We start from the raw sequence: 18,483 nt of genomic DNA on the forward strand, positions 1-18,483 counted from the left end.
CCAAATAGTTTGGCTAATGATCTGAGGTGAAACAGCCTACTCTGTGCAGTGGATTCAACTGATTTCGTTGCGTATCGATGGCGTGAAACCCATAATTTGATGCATCGTTTAAATAGCACAGTTGTCTACATAAGCATTCCCCGTTTTACTAATATTGTGCATTGTTTGCAAGTGACCAGGGCCTAAAATCCTTTTCCCATCACGAGAAGTGCCTGCAATTGAACTTCTTGAGGTCTGATTCTATACTTTCTAATTCCTCCAAGGTGTTGACTTCACTGAACTCCCCATCTGAAGGACAAGACGAATTATCCTGGGTTTTTGGATGAATGAGTTCGCCATTGACGTACCTGGAAATATATTGAAAAAAAAAAATATTGTAGTTAGCCAATAAACACCAAAGTATAATAGATCAGTGCATTCACAGTTTCATACTGAAAAGCTAGTATAATTATTAAGCAGCAAGTGTTTGGAAAACTTACCTCTGATTGATTGCTGATTTCCAGTAATTAACTGTAGCGTCTATATCTTGTGTGGCTGTTGAAAAGGGAAGCTCCAAGTAGCTCCAATGCATCGGCTTTCTCTTTTCCCATATACCCACCTAGTCTGCGTACCAGATATTCTACCATGTCCCGATGTCCAAGAGAGCTGGCCACAATCAAAGGCGTTAATCCTATCAAAGGGAAGAAAAAGAATAAATAATCCGGAAAATCAAGGAATCTTTAGCTGTGTTCAGTTTAATCTAAAGTTCACCTGATTCCATTCAAAATGGAGATATTTATTGAACTTGGACTAATTCAAATCTTACAAAAAAAAACCTAAAGGTTATACATTCCTGGATCGAGACCCTTCAGCAAGACTCACCAGAATAGTCGGGACCCGTCCGAGCGTTGTGTTCCAGCAACAGTTTCATTACTTCCAGATGTCCTGCCTTTGCGCAGGCGTGGAGTGCACTTTCACCTTCTATGTTTTTTGCCATTGACATCAGCGGGGTGCACTTCCAAAAGGTACTTCACGATTTCCAAATGGCCGCCGAAGGAAGCAAGCATCAGACAAGTGACAGCGCGGTTATCAGCAGCCTCGATGTCTGCGGGAAATAGACCGATCAATGTATTACAAAAAACTTCACGACCTAAAGAAAGATTTTTCAACTTTGTACTAAAAACAAACGCTGTATAGCTTTTTACAACAAAACATAACGTTTGATATTATAGCAAGCTGCAGTATAAGCCAATGCAATAGATAATTAGTGACAGCAAGTAGTGCTTATAAAAAGTAACATTGAAACTAAAATGCAGTGAAAACTCACAGGCCCCGTGTTCCTCAAGAAGCCTGACAATTTCGAAGTACCCAAGTGCACACGCTGCTTGCAGTGGAGTGCCGTTGAAACTGGTTTCGCCATTTGGATTGGCGCCTTTTAAAGAAAGGAGATAGTCAACAACCCAGTAATGGCCATTGGAAGCAGCGCACCATAAAGGACTAAACTCCAGACACGAGAGGTCCTTCAGCTGAAAACTGCAAAGAACAACAATCTAATGGTATTTCTGATGCTGCAAATGAACTTCTCTTTTTTATCAATATCAAAGAGCTCTTAAATGGAAAATTTAAACGGTTTTTCATACAGGTTTTTCAGTCATCATCCAAATACAGAGTAAGTCAGGGGAGACCTGTCTTTCGATATTTCAAGTGACTTACCTGAGCCCAGTTCTTCGACGTCTGCTTCTCTGTATTCAACGAGAATCCTGACGCAGTTCGTGTGTCCAAGAAGAGCTGCCGTGCACAGTATCGAATCCCGTCCCTCCTCGGCCCTCTCAACGCAGTACGTAACGCCCGATGGAAAAGTCTGAAAATGCACAATACAAGAATGAGATACCCAACAACATTAGCAACACATAGGAGCCTTTGGACATGCAGCTCATAGGTTATATAACACGCTCCCTCTTGAGCTGAAGCAGATTGAGGATTTAAAGTCTTTCTTAAAGAAACTTAAAGCATTTTTGTTTAATCGATGCTATGATATGGAATATCAAACAGTGAATGTGGAATATACCACCACCAAATAATAATAATAGTACTAGTAATAGTAATAATAATAATAATTAATAATAATAATAATAGCATAGAGGACTGCGTTAACATCGACAACAAAGCACTGGGGCAATATATGAAAACCAGTGAAGACGAGTGGCTCAAGAGTGCATGGGAAGAAGGACTAATAAAAGTAGACCAAGACCCGAAATATACAGAGAAAGGAGAATGACAAGCAGAACAGAGGAATATCACAACAAACCAATGCACGGACAATACATGAGACAGACTAAAGAACTAGCCAGCGATGACACGAAACTGAAGGAATGATAACAGTAGACACAAGATCATGGCCCTAAGAACCAGATACGTTCAAAGAACGATAGACGGAATAACATCTCGCCCCATATGTAGTAAGCGCAATACGAAAATGAAACCATAAATCACAGAACCATACACAAAAAGAGGAATGAGTCAGTAGCAAAGCCCTCCACTGGAGCCTGTTTGTAAGACACCAGCTACCTTGCATTGTAATAAGTGGTACGAGCACCACCTGAAGGAGTGATATAAAACGATCAGACAAAGATCCTCTGGGACTATGGTATCAGAACAGATTGGGTGATACGTGCAAATAGACCAGACGTGATGTTGATTGACAAAATCAAGAAGAAAGTATCACTCGTTGATGTCGCAATACCATGGGACACCAGAGTTGAAGAGAAAGAAAGGGAAAAAAATTGATAAGTATTAAGACCTGAATGTAGAAATAAGAAGAATATGGGATATGCCAGTGGAAAGTGTACCCATAATTATAGGAACACTAAGCATGATCCCAAGATCCCTGAAAAAGAAATCTAGAAAAAATAGAGGCTGAAGTAGCTCCAGGACTCATGCAAAAGCGAGTGATCCTAGAAATGGCGTACATAGTAAATAAAGAGATGGACTGCTAAGCAGGCAGGATGCAGCCCGGAACCCACACTATAAATACCACCCAAAAAGAAAAATAAATAAATAAACAAATAACTATAATAATAATAATAATAATAATAATAATAATTATTATTATTATTATTATTATTATTATTATTATTATTATTATTACTCGTCACAAGAGGGCTGATATCCTCTTTAAGATATCCTCTCATTGGTAGTGAATATATACATCCCTACACGGTAATTATATGCACAAGACGATTCTCGTGAAGCTCAATGTTCATAGCCAAGATTTTTTCCAGTTGTAATTAACTGAGTGATTTCCTTTGACCCATAATTATGAAGAGATGCACACTTATTTAAACTATTTCAATGCGTGCACCAGCTGCCAAGTACATATACATTTTGTGAAGGTAAAATGGATGGCTAGCTAGTGGACAAGGGAGCAATATCTAAAACAACTTCTGTCAAACACTGAGTAAACATTCATTGCACTGACTGTTCCTTCCTCACAGAACACTTATAGCTCTTTTATGGAATATTTCTCCTTTTTTAAAAACTGTAGTTTCAAGTTAATCTTATGTGATTGCTCCAAGCCTTGATTCAGTAAATAGACATCTGTCTCAGCTTTGATTATTTTCATGAAACATGTCAACTTAATCCAGGGAACATGAGCTTTGTTTAAAATACTTATTCATTATCGCTTCAGTAGGATGCACTGATAATAAAATGTCAAGGGAAAGTTAGTATTAATTCGTGTTGGACTCATTACTGTGTCATCACAAGTGAGTCATCTTCATTACATCAAACAGACGAATGAGTGTCAGGTCATACCGTGAATGGGCAAAGAAATTTCCAGATATGATTAGAAATTAAGCGAATAACAGAAGTAAAATAAATCCTAATTTAGAAAAGCTGTTATAAATTTGTCAAAATCGGAGATAGAAACTGCACAGAATGTGTGAGGTGTTTGACCAATTGCTGATAGGTTAGAAGATCATTTATATAAGATAAAAAAGATACTGAACGTATGTGGTGTTTGACCAATTGCTGTTAGGCTAGAAAAATTTTATTTAAAAAAAAAAAAAAAACTTATAGATAATTTTTAAAAGTAACAGATATAGAAACCGGCTTTAGTCTGATGTGGTTGTCTCGAAAGTGGTGATGTTCGAATTCAAAACGAGGAAAAGTTCAATAAGATTAAGATGAATAAAAAAAACAGAAGCTTTGAACAAACAATATAGAAAATTAGAGTAAACATTCTACGCGGACAAGTTAGCATTAAAAAGACGAAAAATGAAATCTTATTTTTAAATCAGCTACAACAAAGACTGCTAAACTAAGAACTAATTATTTCCTCGATTCTGAGGAGTCAGAAAAAAAAAAAGATGAGAAGCTGCTAAAAAGTAAGATCATGAATAAAAAGCCAAATAAGTAATCACAGCTGATAGTTAAAAGAAGGAAAACGATTATCAGACCGTGATAGTAAATTATACCAGGCGATGAGGAAGAGAATGTTATTGACTTACCTTTAAAAAAGGAATTCACGACCAAGAAACTAATAAAATATGAATAGGAATAAAACCAAGGGAATGAAACATTAAAATTAAATTTCCAACAAGGAAAAGAAATGGAGAAACTTCTTGTGAACAGTGACTTACTGTCTATGACAAACCAGATAATTTAATACAAATTTCTCAAATTCTATAGATAAAGACCAAACCAGGAAATATGTGCAGATGAACTCTCTTAGCTAAAGTGTTGAAAACATCAGGGATTGTATGACCATCAATCAAAACAGACAAATCTGATATTTTGTCAAGTTAAAGACAAAGCTGCAGGAATAAACATATTCTCCCACATTTGATAATGCTCGTCAAGCAGAACGTCTCATGAACTAACAGTTAAATGGAAACACACTTTGGAGTACGAGAAAATCTGACAAATACCATACCACATCTTAATGCAATACCAGACTTACTTAATCAGCGAAATGAACTATGATTTAATAAACTTGCTGCCGAGGTAGAGTTGGGGTTATGTATGAAACAATTAAAATAGGATGAAAAGTGAGTAAAATAAGAATAACAGTGCTATTATTTTAATTCATTCAATGATGAAATGACACAAAGCAAGCTCATACAAAGACGTTGAATGTAAAATTTCGTGAACAGACCAACGCTGAGACCTGGTCATAACTGGAATAAGTCGTAAGTGAAAGTAAAAGGGCTCCAGAAAAAAAAACAGATATTAAGTGATTGTGACCCATTAAAATATACATGAGAGGAAATGGTGAATTTATTTGGAAAAAAGGAAATGCTCAACGAAACAACACGGAAATTGATGGAGAAATCGGAGTTTCAGTACTTAATCAAAATCAGCCAGATGTTATGAAACAACTAAGTAACAAAACTAAAGTGTTGACTTATGATAAGTCGCCTCCTATGATATACGAATAAAAAGTGACTGAAGTGAAAGACTGAAAAAAATTAAAAAAAGTCGATAGCATATCAACAAGGATGAAAAAAAAAATTTATATTGACGGTCAAAATTAACAACACCAAATGTGTAGAGAGTGATAGACGCAAGAACTTGCTTGGAGGTTGGCTGATTTTGATCAAGACTATTTATCACGTAGAAAATAAAACATATTCATTAACAGAGCCACGGTTCAGAAAAGTCTTAGGAGAAAGAACCTCTTAATACAATTTACCACACTCTTCAACTATTCCCCCTAAGAATTAGAATCACAAAAAGACGTAAAGTAAGGTAGAAATTGAAAACCTGTATCTTCGAAGCTATTACAAAAATATATGATCTGTCACTGATAAAAAATAGCTGGAAAAAATGTTGGCTTCCTTGAATTAGCAATTTTATTGATTGAATAATAAAGGATGATTCTTTTATATTTATTCCTGAACGTTGTCAATTTATCTCGGCTAAAAATTTACTCATAGAAAATAAAATTAAACACCGTCAAATAACACAAACAAACCAGTTTAAAGCGTGGAAATACGAAGCATTTTATGGAATTTATTCATCACCAGACCTACATGAAACGCAAACCTCGATAATTAAGATATAATATTGAACAACAACAATTAGATTGACCATACAAAGTATATATTCCCTTGGAATGACGTTTTGTTACAGCTGAACTGAAATTACTGAAAACCCAAATCAGTAAGCCTAATCTCATCCATTATTGAAATGAGATGTGAATACATGTGAAAACTTTACTGTGGTAAGTTGAAGCTGAAACTCTTGTTCATTACCAACAACAACAACAACAATAATAATACAGTTTTTCCTTACTAACGGGACGGACTTAGAAATTGCAACTCAGAATCCATGATTAGAATTCGCTACCTTATAGCCATGATAATCTAGATTTTGTAGACAATTCTTTACAGCATATTTATCATCACAAAAGCTTATAGATAATTTTTAAACGTAACAGATACAGAAAGTGGGTTGTATGTTACAACCGGCTTTAGTCTGATGTGGTTGTGCTTCGAAAGTGGAGATGTTCGAATTCAAAACGAGGAAAGTTTCAATAAGATTAGGATGAATAAAAAAACCGAAGCTTTGAACAAACAATATAGAAAATTAGAGGAAACATTCTACGCGGACAAGTTAGCATTAAAAAGACGATAAATGAAATCTTATTTTTAAATCAGCTACAACAAAGGCTGCTAAACTAAGAACTAATTATTTCCTCGATTCTGAGGAGTCAGAAAAAAAAAGATGAGCAGCTGCTAAAAAGTAAGATCATGAATAAAAAGCCAAATAAGTAATCACAGCGGATAGTTAAAAGAAGGAAAACGATTATCAGACCGTGATAGTAAATGAGGCGTCCAGCGCTAAAACCCACACTCACCACATTTAAAAATAATAGAGACAAAAGTCCTTTAATTTTGTAAATTTAAAAAGGCCATAACACTTTTATTTTCCAAGATATTTTCTTCAGGTTTGAATTTTTTGGAATGTTTGGGAGGGCCTCAAAATATGATGTTATATATGAAAAAAAAAAATTAGACTGTGCACAATTTGATTGACTGATTGTATGGTTGATTGTAAAATTTATGAGCAAAATTAATGCTGAAGTTTACAAAAGTACAGATTATATAATGCAAAATTGAACCATAATCTCTTCATCAAAATATACACTCACTTACACCATTCGAAAGAGGAAACGAAGGGAATTCCAGATGTACGATAAAATGCATTTCTCAAATTTGTGGCGAGTGTTGGTTTTAGCACTGGACGCCTCAAATTATACCAGGCGATGAGGATGAGAATGTTATTAACTTACATTTAAAAAAGGAATTCACGACCAAGAACTAGTAAAATATGAATTAGGAATAAAACCAAGCGAATGAAACATTAAATTTAAACTTCCAACAAGGAAAAGAAATGGAGAAACTTATTGTGAACAGTGACTTACTGTCTATGACAAACCAGATAATTTCAATACATATTTCTCAAATTCTATAGATAAAGACCAAACCAGGAAATATGTGCAGATGAACTCTCTTAGCTAAAGTGTTGACAACATCAGGGATTGTATGACCATCAATCAAAACAGACAAATCTGATATTTTGTCAAGTTAAAGACAAAGCTGCAGGAATAAACATATTCTCCCACATTTGAGAATGCTCATCAAGCAGAACATCTCATGAACTAACAGTTAAATGGAAACAGACTTTGAAGTACGAGAAAATCTGACAAATACCACACCACATCTTAATGCAATACCAGACTTACTTAATCAGCGAAATGAACTATGATTTAATAAACTTGCTGCCGAGGTAGAGTTGGGGTTATGTATGAAACAATTAAAATAGGATGAAAAGTGAGTAAAATAAGAATAACAGTGCTATCATTTTAATTAATTCAATGATGAAAAGACACAAAGCAAGTTCATACAAAGACGTTGAATGTAAAATTTCGTGAACAGACCAACGCTGAGACCTGGTCATAACTGGAATAAGTCATAAGTGAAAGTAAAAGGGCTCCAGAAAAAAAAAAACAGAAATTAAAGGAAATGCTCAACGAAACACAACACGGAAATTGACGGAGAAATCGGAGTTTCAGTATTTAATCAAAATCAGCCAGATGTTATGAAACAACTAAGTAACGAAACTAAAGTGTTGACTTATGATAAGTCGCCTCCTATGATATACGAATAAAAAGTGACTGAAGTGAAAGACTGAAAAAAATAAAAAAAAGTCGATAGCATATCAACAAGGATGAAAAAAAAAATTTATATTGATGGCCAAAATTAACAACACCAAATGTGTAAAGAGTGATAGACGCAAGAACTTGCTTGGAGGTTGACTGGTTTTGATCAAGACTGTTTATGAAATAAAATACTGAATGAAATGGGACCTTGACCTAAGAGATAAAAACCATTCAGCAAAAGATACGTGAAAATGAAAAATAGATTAAATGCTTGCTACAATCAAAAAAATAATACCTAGACTAGTGCAAGATTGTGTTGTGCACGGTCGAATTCTCTGCTGAAGAATTGTAGGTTTTTATTGATAAAGTGGCCAGACTAGAAACGAAACCTTCTCTCTACATAAGGTAACTCGTATTATCCAAGTAGGCAAGTAAGTCTCAAATGGTAAACCTCTTTAACGTGATGTCGAGTACGATATATGGGATTTGACTTTACATCGCGAAAATATCCCAGCCAAAGTGTACTATATTTACATAAAATCACGTAGAAAATAAAACATACATTAACAGAGCCACGGTTCAGAAAAGTCTTAGGAGAAAGAACCTCTTCATAAATTTTACCAGACTCTTCAACAATTCGCCCCAAGAATTACAAAGAGACGTAAAGAAAGGTAGAAATTGAAAACCTGTATCTTCGAAGCTATTACAAAAAGATATGATCTGTCACTGATAAAAAATAGCTGGAAAAAATGTTGGCTTCCTTGAATCAACAATTTTATTGATTGAATAATAAAGGATGATTCTTTTATATTTATTCCTGAACGTTGTCAATTTATCTCTGCTAAAAATTTACTCAGAAAATAAAATTAAACACCGTCAAATAACATACAAACCAGTACGAAGCATTTTATGGAATTAATTCATCACCAGACCTACATGAAACGCAAACCTCGATAATTAAGATATAATAATGAACATCAACAATTAGATTGACCATACAAAGTATATATTCCCTTGCAATGATGTTTTGTTACAGCTGAACTGAAATGACTGAAAAACCAAAGTGTTTCCTACTACGTGACGAATTAGAAATTGAACTCAGATCCATGATTAGAATTCACTACCTTATAGCCATGATAATCTAGATTTTGTAGACAATTCTTTACAGCATATTTATCATCATAAACACGAGCATAAATACCAAAAAGTATAGTTTTGCTTACCCTTGTGACGCATACAAAAGAACCTTCGATTTTGTCCATCTTGGCGAATTTAATGAGATAGAATTTCAACAGTTATATAAGAACTTTTGCACCAAGCAAGTCTTGTATCACTACACTTCAAGGAAACTTGTAACTGATTATTTTTACCCAGATTGGGTCTATTTATACCAGCTGGGCATAGGGAGAGGCGGGGTCAACTTGAAATGTCCTTAATCCCCAGACCAATTGTGACGCGGCCATGCCAAATCTTATTTCACTCATCCTTACAATGCTCCTTCGGTATAGTAAATAGATTCCTTTCTGGGAAAGCATCCTATTGATGGATGAGCAATGTATAATGAATGAGTTAGTTTTAAGCAATAATACTAATTAAATTAGTGTGTTGAATATATTTTTGAGTGAAGGGTCCATGATTTGGCAAGCGGGTGAGAGAATCCCCCCCTGTGCTCTGATTGGCTGAACGAGTCGTGACTCGGGGAGACGTGACCAATGGCCGTGATGGCACAACGACAGGAAGCAAGCATCCTATCTCGTCACACGCGGGCAGGAACGCTTAATAAAAATGAAGAAATTAAACATATGTGTAATTGATATATATTTATGTATAATAAATATATATTAATTCTATTGTCAGCATTGAACCACAGGCTTTTGTTGTAACACCGGCTTATGGTCGCAACCTTGATTGTACATGAAAAGCCTTTTTGTGCGGTATATGTTCATATATATATATATATATATATATATATATATATATATATATATAATTATATATATATATATATATATATATATATATATATATATATATATATATATATATATATATATATTTACATAGATATATATATATATATATATATATATATATATATATATATATATATATATATATATATATATATATATATATATATATATATATTTATATATATATATATATATATATATATATATATATATATAGTATATATATATATATATATATATGCATATATATATATATGCATATACGTATATATGTATATATATATATATAGTATATATATATATATATATATATATATATATATATATATATATATATATATATATATATCAAAAGTTACTTATTCTCAGTTTATGATAACTGTTCTATTGTCATCATTTTACCACATTCTTTTGTAAATAGCTAAATCTAAAGTCATTCCAAAATATGAAATGAAGCATAACATAGAGTAAGTGGGACGAGTGAGAAAATAAACAATCTCTCTCTCTCTCTCTCTCTCTCTCTCTCTCTCTCTCTCTCTCTCTCTCTCTCTCTCTCTCTCTCTCTCTCTCTCTGACAAAAGAATTAATTGGAAACTATGACAAGATATTGTTGGAACACGATATGGCAAATGAACAAGAAATATATCACCTCTTTCTATAGCTTTAATTGAACACTTTTTCTTTCAGGATGTGCTGACACGAGTGGTCCAGGAAAGGATTACAGATGACCCGCCCATCAGGTGTCGTTCGGCTTGCCCAGACTTGCTCAGACTAACAATCACAGGTAATAACGAACACTCTACTTGATTCTAGAATGTTCTGTATGAAGTAAACAATACTTATTCTAGTAAGTCAAAATTTTGCTAAACATATAAAACCAGTTTAATAAATTTGTGTCAGTGAGCAATTAAAAAAAGGTTTCAAGTATGCACTGCAGTTACTTTCAAAATCTTATTCTGATGAAGTTAGGTCATTAGAAATCAAAGCAGGGTTTATGCATATTCCCTATCCTCTTTCCTTTATGGGATGTAATAATCTCAGACCACAGAAATGGTCATATGATACACATAGATTTGAAATTTGAATCAAGTAACTCACAAATATCCTGTCTAAATTTCATCCTTTAAAGACCAGGAGTCAATAAATTTCAGAGAGGAGTCATAATTTCGTCTACGTTAGTGCCTGATCTTTTTTTGCCTTTCATTCGAGACTGTTCTGATTTGTTAGGACAAATATCAAATGCAGACTGGCTAGAGCAATGCTTTCCAAAGGTCTTTTTGACCATCTTTCTGGTAGTGCTCGCTCGCTGAATGACTTGGCCTTTCTCTCTCTCTCTCTCTCTCTCTCTCTCTCTCTCTCTCTCTCTCTCTCTCTCTCTCTCCGCCCAAACAATTTTAGAATGTTTAGAAAATTACAGACCATAGCAATGGTGTGGGTCGGTCTCATATTTTGAACAACAATTGTTTCACTTTAGTTTCGTTGCTGGACTTATTCATATTTCGATGCCTTATCACCATATACCCTACGTACAATTTTATTACAATTATGTATTTATTATCATTATTATACTTCTCCACTTGAATCCTGATTCATTACTTATCACGAGGCCTCGTGTAAAGACAAAACGAATTTGATACCCATCATGAGTCGTTTTTTACTAAGGGAGGGTGGTGCAGTGGTGCAGTCGGAATTAGAATACCCGCAATCCCCTTACCAATGGGCACCTTCCCTTGAGCGAAGGCTCTTGACGTCACAAGGGTTCCTTGACCCACGTGCTTGTCCGTCTTGACGGCGCTTCTCGAGTCTAGAAAGTTCCAACTTTTAGATACAGTAACTTCCGTCAAAATACTACTATGCCAGCAAGGATTAAATTCAGAATATATGATCAGAAATAAATCATATTGAATTTTGTACGCAGATTCATTTATTTTTTCCTTTTAACGTACATAAGATTATTACTATTTTGAAAGTTTATGCCCTGGCAGCTGGATGGGTAGATGAGTGAGAACTCTGATTGAATGAGTGATATATGGCCTAAGCACCCTTGGATCCTGACCTAAGCACCCGTTGAAGTCTCCACACACCTCGACCATTTATCATGGGTCATACTATGTAGTATGCATAGTATGACTGTATATACACTCTGCCTTTCAAAATGAAATATCAGTCATTTAGTGAAGCATGCTGTAATAAGGACAAAGAACAAAGAAGTAGGGAATTTAATATCTGTTGCAAATACAATTTTATCTCTCTCTCTCTCTCTCTCTCTCTCTCTCTCTCTGAAGGTACTCAGTGTCCCTTGCAAAACCATTTATATCTAAAATGGAATCGGTTGAAAAATATCGAAAAACGTAAAACCAGTTCACTGTGGTTGGCACTGGAATCTGTGGTCTAGCTGGGAACGGAATGACGAGTTAAGATGTCAGTGACGTCTGTAGCACGAATCGGTCAGAGAAGGATTAACAGGGTAATAACAGAAGGCTCTGGGGAGAGACTGGTTTGTTGCGGTCAATCCAAGGCTTTCACCTTAAAATTGGATTTCATTAACTCGCTAAAACAAGCAGGCCACCACCTGCCTTCTCTCTCTCTCTCTCTCTCTCTCTCTCTCTCTCTCTCTCTCTCTCTCTCTCTCTCTTATTTCCACGGAGACATGCTTTTATACTCATAATATAATTCTTAGTAGCTTTCGTTTTCGGAACACATTTTGCTGATGCCTGTTTATAACAACTAATAAATTTGTTGCAGTTTCTCATTTTGGAAGAAATTATACATTTTTAAAGGTTCTAAATCTGCTCAGTAATAAAAATCAAGTCATTAAGTAGTTTAATGAAAGATTTTGCTGTATATTTTATAGACAGAATTCACTTAAAAAACTGGTACAGATAATTCCGTCCAGTATTTTACAGCGCTGTAAATAACAATCTCTCTCCTTATGAAACGACAGATAAAAATAAAATTTATTGAGGAGACTAAGAGACAACCAAAAAGCTGAGTGTAATAGCTGCTCTCTCTCTCTCTCTCTCTCTCTCTCTCTCTCTCTCTCTCTCTCTCTCTCTCTCAAATGCTTGGGTTGGCTCCTATCATTTATTTAATTTCACTCCATCACACTCGGAAATTTGCTTCAGAAATATTTTGCATGCTCGCGTTGCATATCAGGATAAAAAAAATCATTGTGGTTTTAATAAACGCTTATTAAAGAAGAATAGATAGATAATAATTTTTTTCAATTTTTCTTCAGAATCAATAATAAATTCAGTTACTGTTTATTTTCAACTAAACCCAAATTGTGAAGATATTTTTTTCTCAATAATGAAAGTATGAGCCAAACATAAATGATAACACCCCCTACTCTCTCTCTCTCTCTCTCTCTCTCTCTCTCTCTCTCTCTCTCTCTCTCTCTCTCTCTCTCTTTCACTACGCTTCCAGTACAAAATACTCTGCAAATATTTGGACAGGGAGTTTCGTTCAATCGAAAAGTTTTTATTTTATCAAAGTATTTGCTAATATTTTATCTGTTCAGTCAACTTATTCCAAATGACAATCTTGTCTTTATATTAGCAAAACATAAAGGTCCAAATATCGTCTTGTTACGAATATCGAATAGGTACTAATATATTTTGAAAGGAATTTCATATAAATCCACAGATCTGACGTTTAGCGGGGGTCGTATCTATGTTTGCCTAAAACTTGGGAAAAACATTAGACTATAGCATTAATTGGGGCGATCACGTGGAACTTCCAGTTCTTTTTCCATAGAGGGAAGTTTGTGCATATTTTGCTGAAAATAGAGGAGCTGACTCTATGTATTGATAGGACGACGGCATTTCAATACTTGGGTGAGTATAGGTCTCAGATTTTTTATAATTCTATTTTTCGCTTAAACTAGATAATCAAATCAGCTGGAATATCAAGAGTATAATTTAATTAGAAAAACATTCTCTCCCACGTAAATATTTTAACTTAGTATCATCTCAATAAGAAGTTTATAGCCTGAAGTGAAGATCAGTTTCACCCTCACTAAATCCCACTTTCAACTTAGCGCCAAGTAGATGCAGGGCTGTCAAAAAAATGTAAGCAGTCATGTGTAGTCACTGAGAAGTATAAAATGATTATGTTGGCACATGAAAATATAAAAGAAAATACCTTATCGGCTACTACATGGCAATAGAGGCTTTGTCTCCCACGGTGCCAAATGTACTTCTTTGGAGTTTTGAAGGCCTACCTACCATTCCCGTTTACACCTTTTAATCCCTGTGTCTCGTTACGGTCTCTCCGGGTGGGGAACAATATATTCTGGTTGTTCTGTATTGCCTCGACTTTCCTTAGAAAATCTTGCCATTCCTCCAGGTCTCTGTTTTTCAAATAGGCCTAATTAAGTCTCTTTCTGGACCTTTCTTGAGTTTACCTCTTGCTTCTGGACTTTTGCACTTTTGATATACCTGTTTTTGTGTTAATTGACCTACATATGTTTGTAAATTGCAAGCTCGCAGAAGAGAGGAGGAGAGAAGCAGAGGTATGAGAGGGGACTTGAAAAAAGGAGAGAAGAGAGACTGAGACGAACACACGAGAAGACGAGAGAAGAGAGGCATAATCATAAAATGAGGTTCCAGAACGGCATAATCAATAAATAGGTTCCCAGAGGCATTAAATCATAAAGTAGGTTCCAGAGGCATAATCATAAATAGGTTCCAGAGGCATAATCATAAATAGGTTCCAGAGGCATAATCATAAATAGGTTACACAGCTGGAATTATCGGCAGCTATTTGTTTTATCATCTAAACATAATATAGGCCATTGTTTCTCTCGAACAGTATTCATAACATTTTTCCACGCTTATATCGTCCTTTCTATACAGACTTGGTTCCACCTTTGTCATTTACTCGCACTATATCAAAGTTTTTTCTTTGCATGGATGTCATACCGATGAAAAATATCTATTTATGTTATACAGTCTTCATAATTGTCTGTCAAAACAAATATATGATTACATGTGCCATGAATTCCATTTCTTTTGTATTAATAATAAAACACAAGAATGCCAATGTTATATATGCATAGATTTATTACTGCATATGTTATATACAAATAATTTTTACGAATAATTCTTTATTTTAATTAGTATTTATATTGGTCCAGTATGAAGGACGATTAAGCGACTACCTTTCTTTGCTGTTCCACTTCTTTATGCCATGAGGTCAGCTTACACCTGAGATGGGAACTGTCAGAGCTAGGTAAATTATTGTGCCACTTTTAGTAAGCACTAAGCGTTACTTTATTGTTGTTAAGAGCTATAAAATTACGAGGGCTTTTAATAATCGACAGAATTTAAACACAAATATTCTATATTTGAGTTGTATAACTTACGCTGCCTTCATATACTATACAACGTGAGTCGAAATATTTGATGTGGCATCGCCCGTCACCGCCCATAGAGTGTGACTGATATTTCGTTAAATGGCCCCTGTTTTTCGGCTAATTCCAACATAAGTTTTAATTAAAACACGTGAGTGTAGTTTTCAAAATTGTATAATTTCCTTTTAATTACCAATGAAATTCTACATTATTCGATGCTATAAAACAATGGTATTGTGGTTATAGTGCTGGTGTCATGCGGTCGAACTTGGAAGAAAACACCGGATTAAGATGTCAGTGACCTCAGTAGCACAGTTCGGACAGGGAAGGATTAGCAGGGTCGATGTCAGTTAAAGCTGTTTCTAAAACTGGGTTCCTTCTACTACTGAACGACCTTCCTTTCCCCTCCCTTTTTCGGAAGCCTCAAGTCTAACGACCGAATTTTTCAACTGTCACTCAAACTACCGCTTAAGCTGTTACTAACTTTTGTTTTGCTTTTTCTAAAGCTCATAAATTTTCGTTTTTCTATCATCGATTTCTACTGCTAACGATCGGTGCTTGTTGTTCTATCTTCGAGTAATGAAAAATGGTACTTGAACTCTATTAGAGTTATTCACTTTTTCCCGTTTTTCTACGACGATAACTTTTTTCGATTTCCTGACTGCTATCTCTGACTCGATAGGACTCGCTACTATCGATCATTTTTCTCCTACTGATGGGTGGGTACCTTAGGGTTTAGGGTCGTAACCTTGCCTGTTCACCTTTCCTTTCACTTTTTCAAATCATTACATTTACTTGCATATTCCATTGAAATCATAGTAAAGGCTCACCCCATATACTTAAAATCACCATTCTACCTGCAAAATATTCATGAGACCTACGGGCTGCTCTATGAGCAAGAGTCCGTGCTGGCTTAAGCCCAGATTAATCTCAAACAACCATAACATGGGTTCCTTTAACCCGCTTCAACTCCTTAAAACAAGGTGGCCAGCCGCTGTGACTCTTTCTACACTTTTCCTTGATTTCGTCTACTATAATTTTAATTCCTCTTGAGGCAATGTCTGTCATCTATGCTTATATTTTTTAATAGGAGGGGTTATAATAACTTTCGTTCTGGGTACATAAACTATTGGTTTTCTGCATCTTCTTCTTCCCAGCTTTTTCCCATTTTTATATGGGGGTCGCCGTTTCGGATGAGCCGTTTCCATCTATTTCTATCTTGCCCTTCTGCCTCATCAATTCCCTTCTCATGTAAATCTCCTCTCACACAGTCCTTCCATCTCTTTCTTGGTCTCCCTCTCTTTCTTCTTCCTTGCCTCCACTCCCATAGTATGTCTCCCAGCGTGGTCCTCATCTCTCCTCAACAGGTGTCCATACCATCTCAGCCTCCCCTCCTGCACTTTCTTTGATACTTCCACCACCTTAGTTGACCCCCTTATGTAGTCATTTCTGATCCTATCCACTCTTGTTACCCCAGACATCCACCTAAGCATTCTCATTTCTGCCACATCCATCTTCTTCTGCTCTGCTTTTCTCATGCTTGCTGTTTCCGTACCATACAGCATTGCTGTTCTTACCACCGTCTTGTGAAATTTTCCTTTTAACCTAAGCGGCACTCTTTTGTCACAAAGAACTCCCGAGGCCGCTCTCCAGTTGTTCCAGCCTGCCTGTACCCCGATGTTTTACTTCTCTTCCATACTTCCTCCAGCGTTAACAAAAGATCCCAAATACTTAAACTTATCAACTCTCCTTATTTGCTCTCCACCAAGCTGAATACTTTCTCTATCATCCCCTCAGTGGTGGTACACATGTATTCTGTCTTGGATCTACTTATTCTCATTCCTCTGTCCTCCAGTACTTGTCCTCCATCTTTCCAATTTCACTTCCAGATCTTCCCTGCTCTCTGCACACAGAACAATATCATCCGCATACAATAGTTCCATGGTACTGTCTCCCTTACTTCCTCTATTATAACATCCATCACTATGTTAAAGATAAATGGGCTCAGAGCCGACCCCTGGTGTAATCCTACTCTCACCTCAAACCTTCTGTCTCCCCAACACTGCTCCTCACTCTGGTAAATACATTCCGGTACATCTCTTGTATCAATCGCACATACTTCTCTGGCACCCATCTTCTCCCTCAGGCTCCTCCATACCTCTTGTCTCGGGACTCTGTCATAAGCCTTTTTCAAGGTCAATGAATACCATATGTAGGTCCCTTTGTCTTTCCCCGAATTTCTCCATTATTTGCCTCAGACAAAAATATACCATCTGTTGTTCCCCTTCCCTTCAATAAATCCCATCTGCTCTTTACCTATTTGTACTTCTTCTCTCAGTCTAGCATCTATCATCCTTTCCAGTATCTTCAAAGTGTGGGACATCAATTTAATGCCCCTATAATTACCACACTCTTGGACATCGCCTTTCCCTTTAAAAATTGGGATCAATATACTCCCACGCCACTCATTTGGTATCTTTTCCTGTTCAAGGATCTTTATCATAAGATCGTACAGTATATCCACTCCTTCATCTCCTAATGCTTTCCATGCCTCCACCGGGATCATGTCTGGTCCGGTTGCCTTCCCATTCTTCATCTTCTTCAGTGCATTTAGTACCTCTTGCCTAGAAAACCTCATTACCATGCCAATGTTCACTGTTGCCCATCCTCTCTTATTAGTCTATTATTTTCTTCATTTAACAACTGTTCGAAATATTCTTTCCATCTCTTCACAATGTCTTCCTCCTTTCTAAGCACTACACCCTCTTGATTCTTTATTTGTTTGATGTGTGTTTTATATCTTTGGTGCTCTTATTTCTAGCCTTTGATAGCTTCATCATCTTCTTTAATCCTTCCTTTGTCCCCAGCTCATTACACATCATCATACGACTTTGCATATGACAGTAATTAAGTACTACAGTTTTTTTTTCATATTATCAAAAATAAACTTATATATTGATATTCTTGATAAATTAACGATTTTAAAATATAAATAACGTTTACATAAGCAACAG

At 35.6% G+C, this 18,483-nt stretch overlaps 1 protein-coding gene across 1 annotated transcript; it reads right to left on the reverse strand.

Annotated features, from left to right (window-relative positions):
- Positions 1 to 199: 199 nt before the first annotated feature.
- On the reverse strand, positions 200 to 9,405 carry LOC135218167 (protein fem-1 homolog B-like). Its single transcript, XM_064254317.1, has 5 exons — positions 9,367 to 9,405; positions 1,693 to 1,840; positions 1,307 to 1,411; positions 958 to 1,084; positions 200 to 347 (listed from the first exon to the last, which is right to left on the reverse strand). The coding sequence occupies exons 1-5, from the start codon at positions 9,403 to 9,405 to the stop codon at positions 200 to 202; spliced, it is 567 nt and encodes a 188-aa protein (XP_064110387.1).
- Positions 9,406 to 18,483: the final 9,078 nt, after the last annotated feature.

This window comes from Macrobrachium nipponense, chromosome 9 (genome assembly GCF_015104395.2).
Source record: "Macrobrachium nipponense isolate FS-2020 chromosome 9, ASM1510439v2, whole genome shotgun sequence".
Lineage (NCBI taxonomy): Eukaryota > Metazoa > Arthropoda > Malacostraca > Decapoda > Palaemonidae > Macrobrachium > Macrobrachium nipponense.

Bases quoted from the DNA above. Each gene is read 5' to 3' on its own strand.
- LOC135218167 (XM_064254317.1), bottom strand. From the start codon at position 9,405: ATGGACAAAATCGAAGGTTCTTTTGTATGCGTCACAAGG. The intron at 1,841-9,366 runs GTAAGCAAAACT...GTGCATTTTCAG, and splicing joins CTTTTGTATGCGTCACAAGG to ACTTTTCCATCGGGCGTTAC. The intron at 1,412-1,692 runs GTAAGTCACTTG...TTTCTTTAAAAG, and splicing joins CGTCGAAGAACTGGGCTCAG to GCGCCAATCCAAATGGCGAA.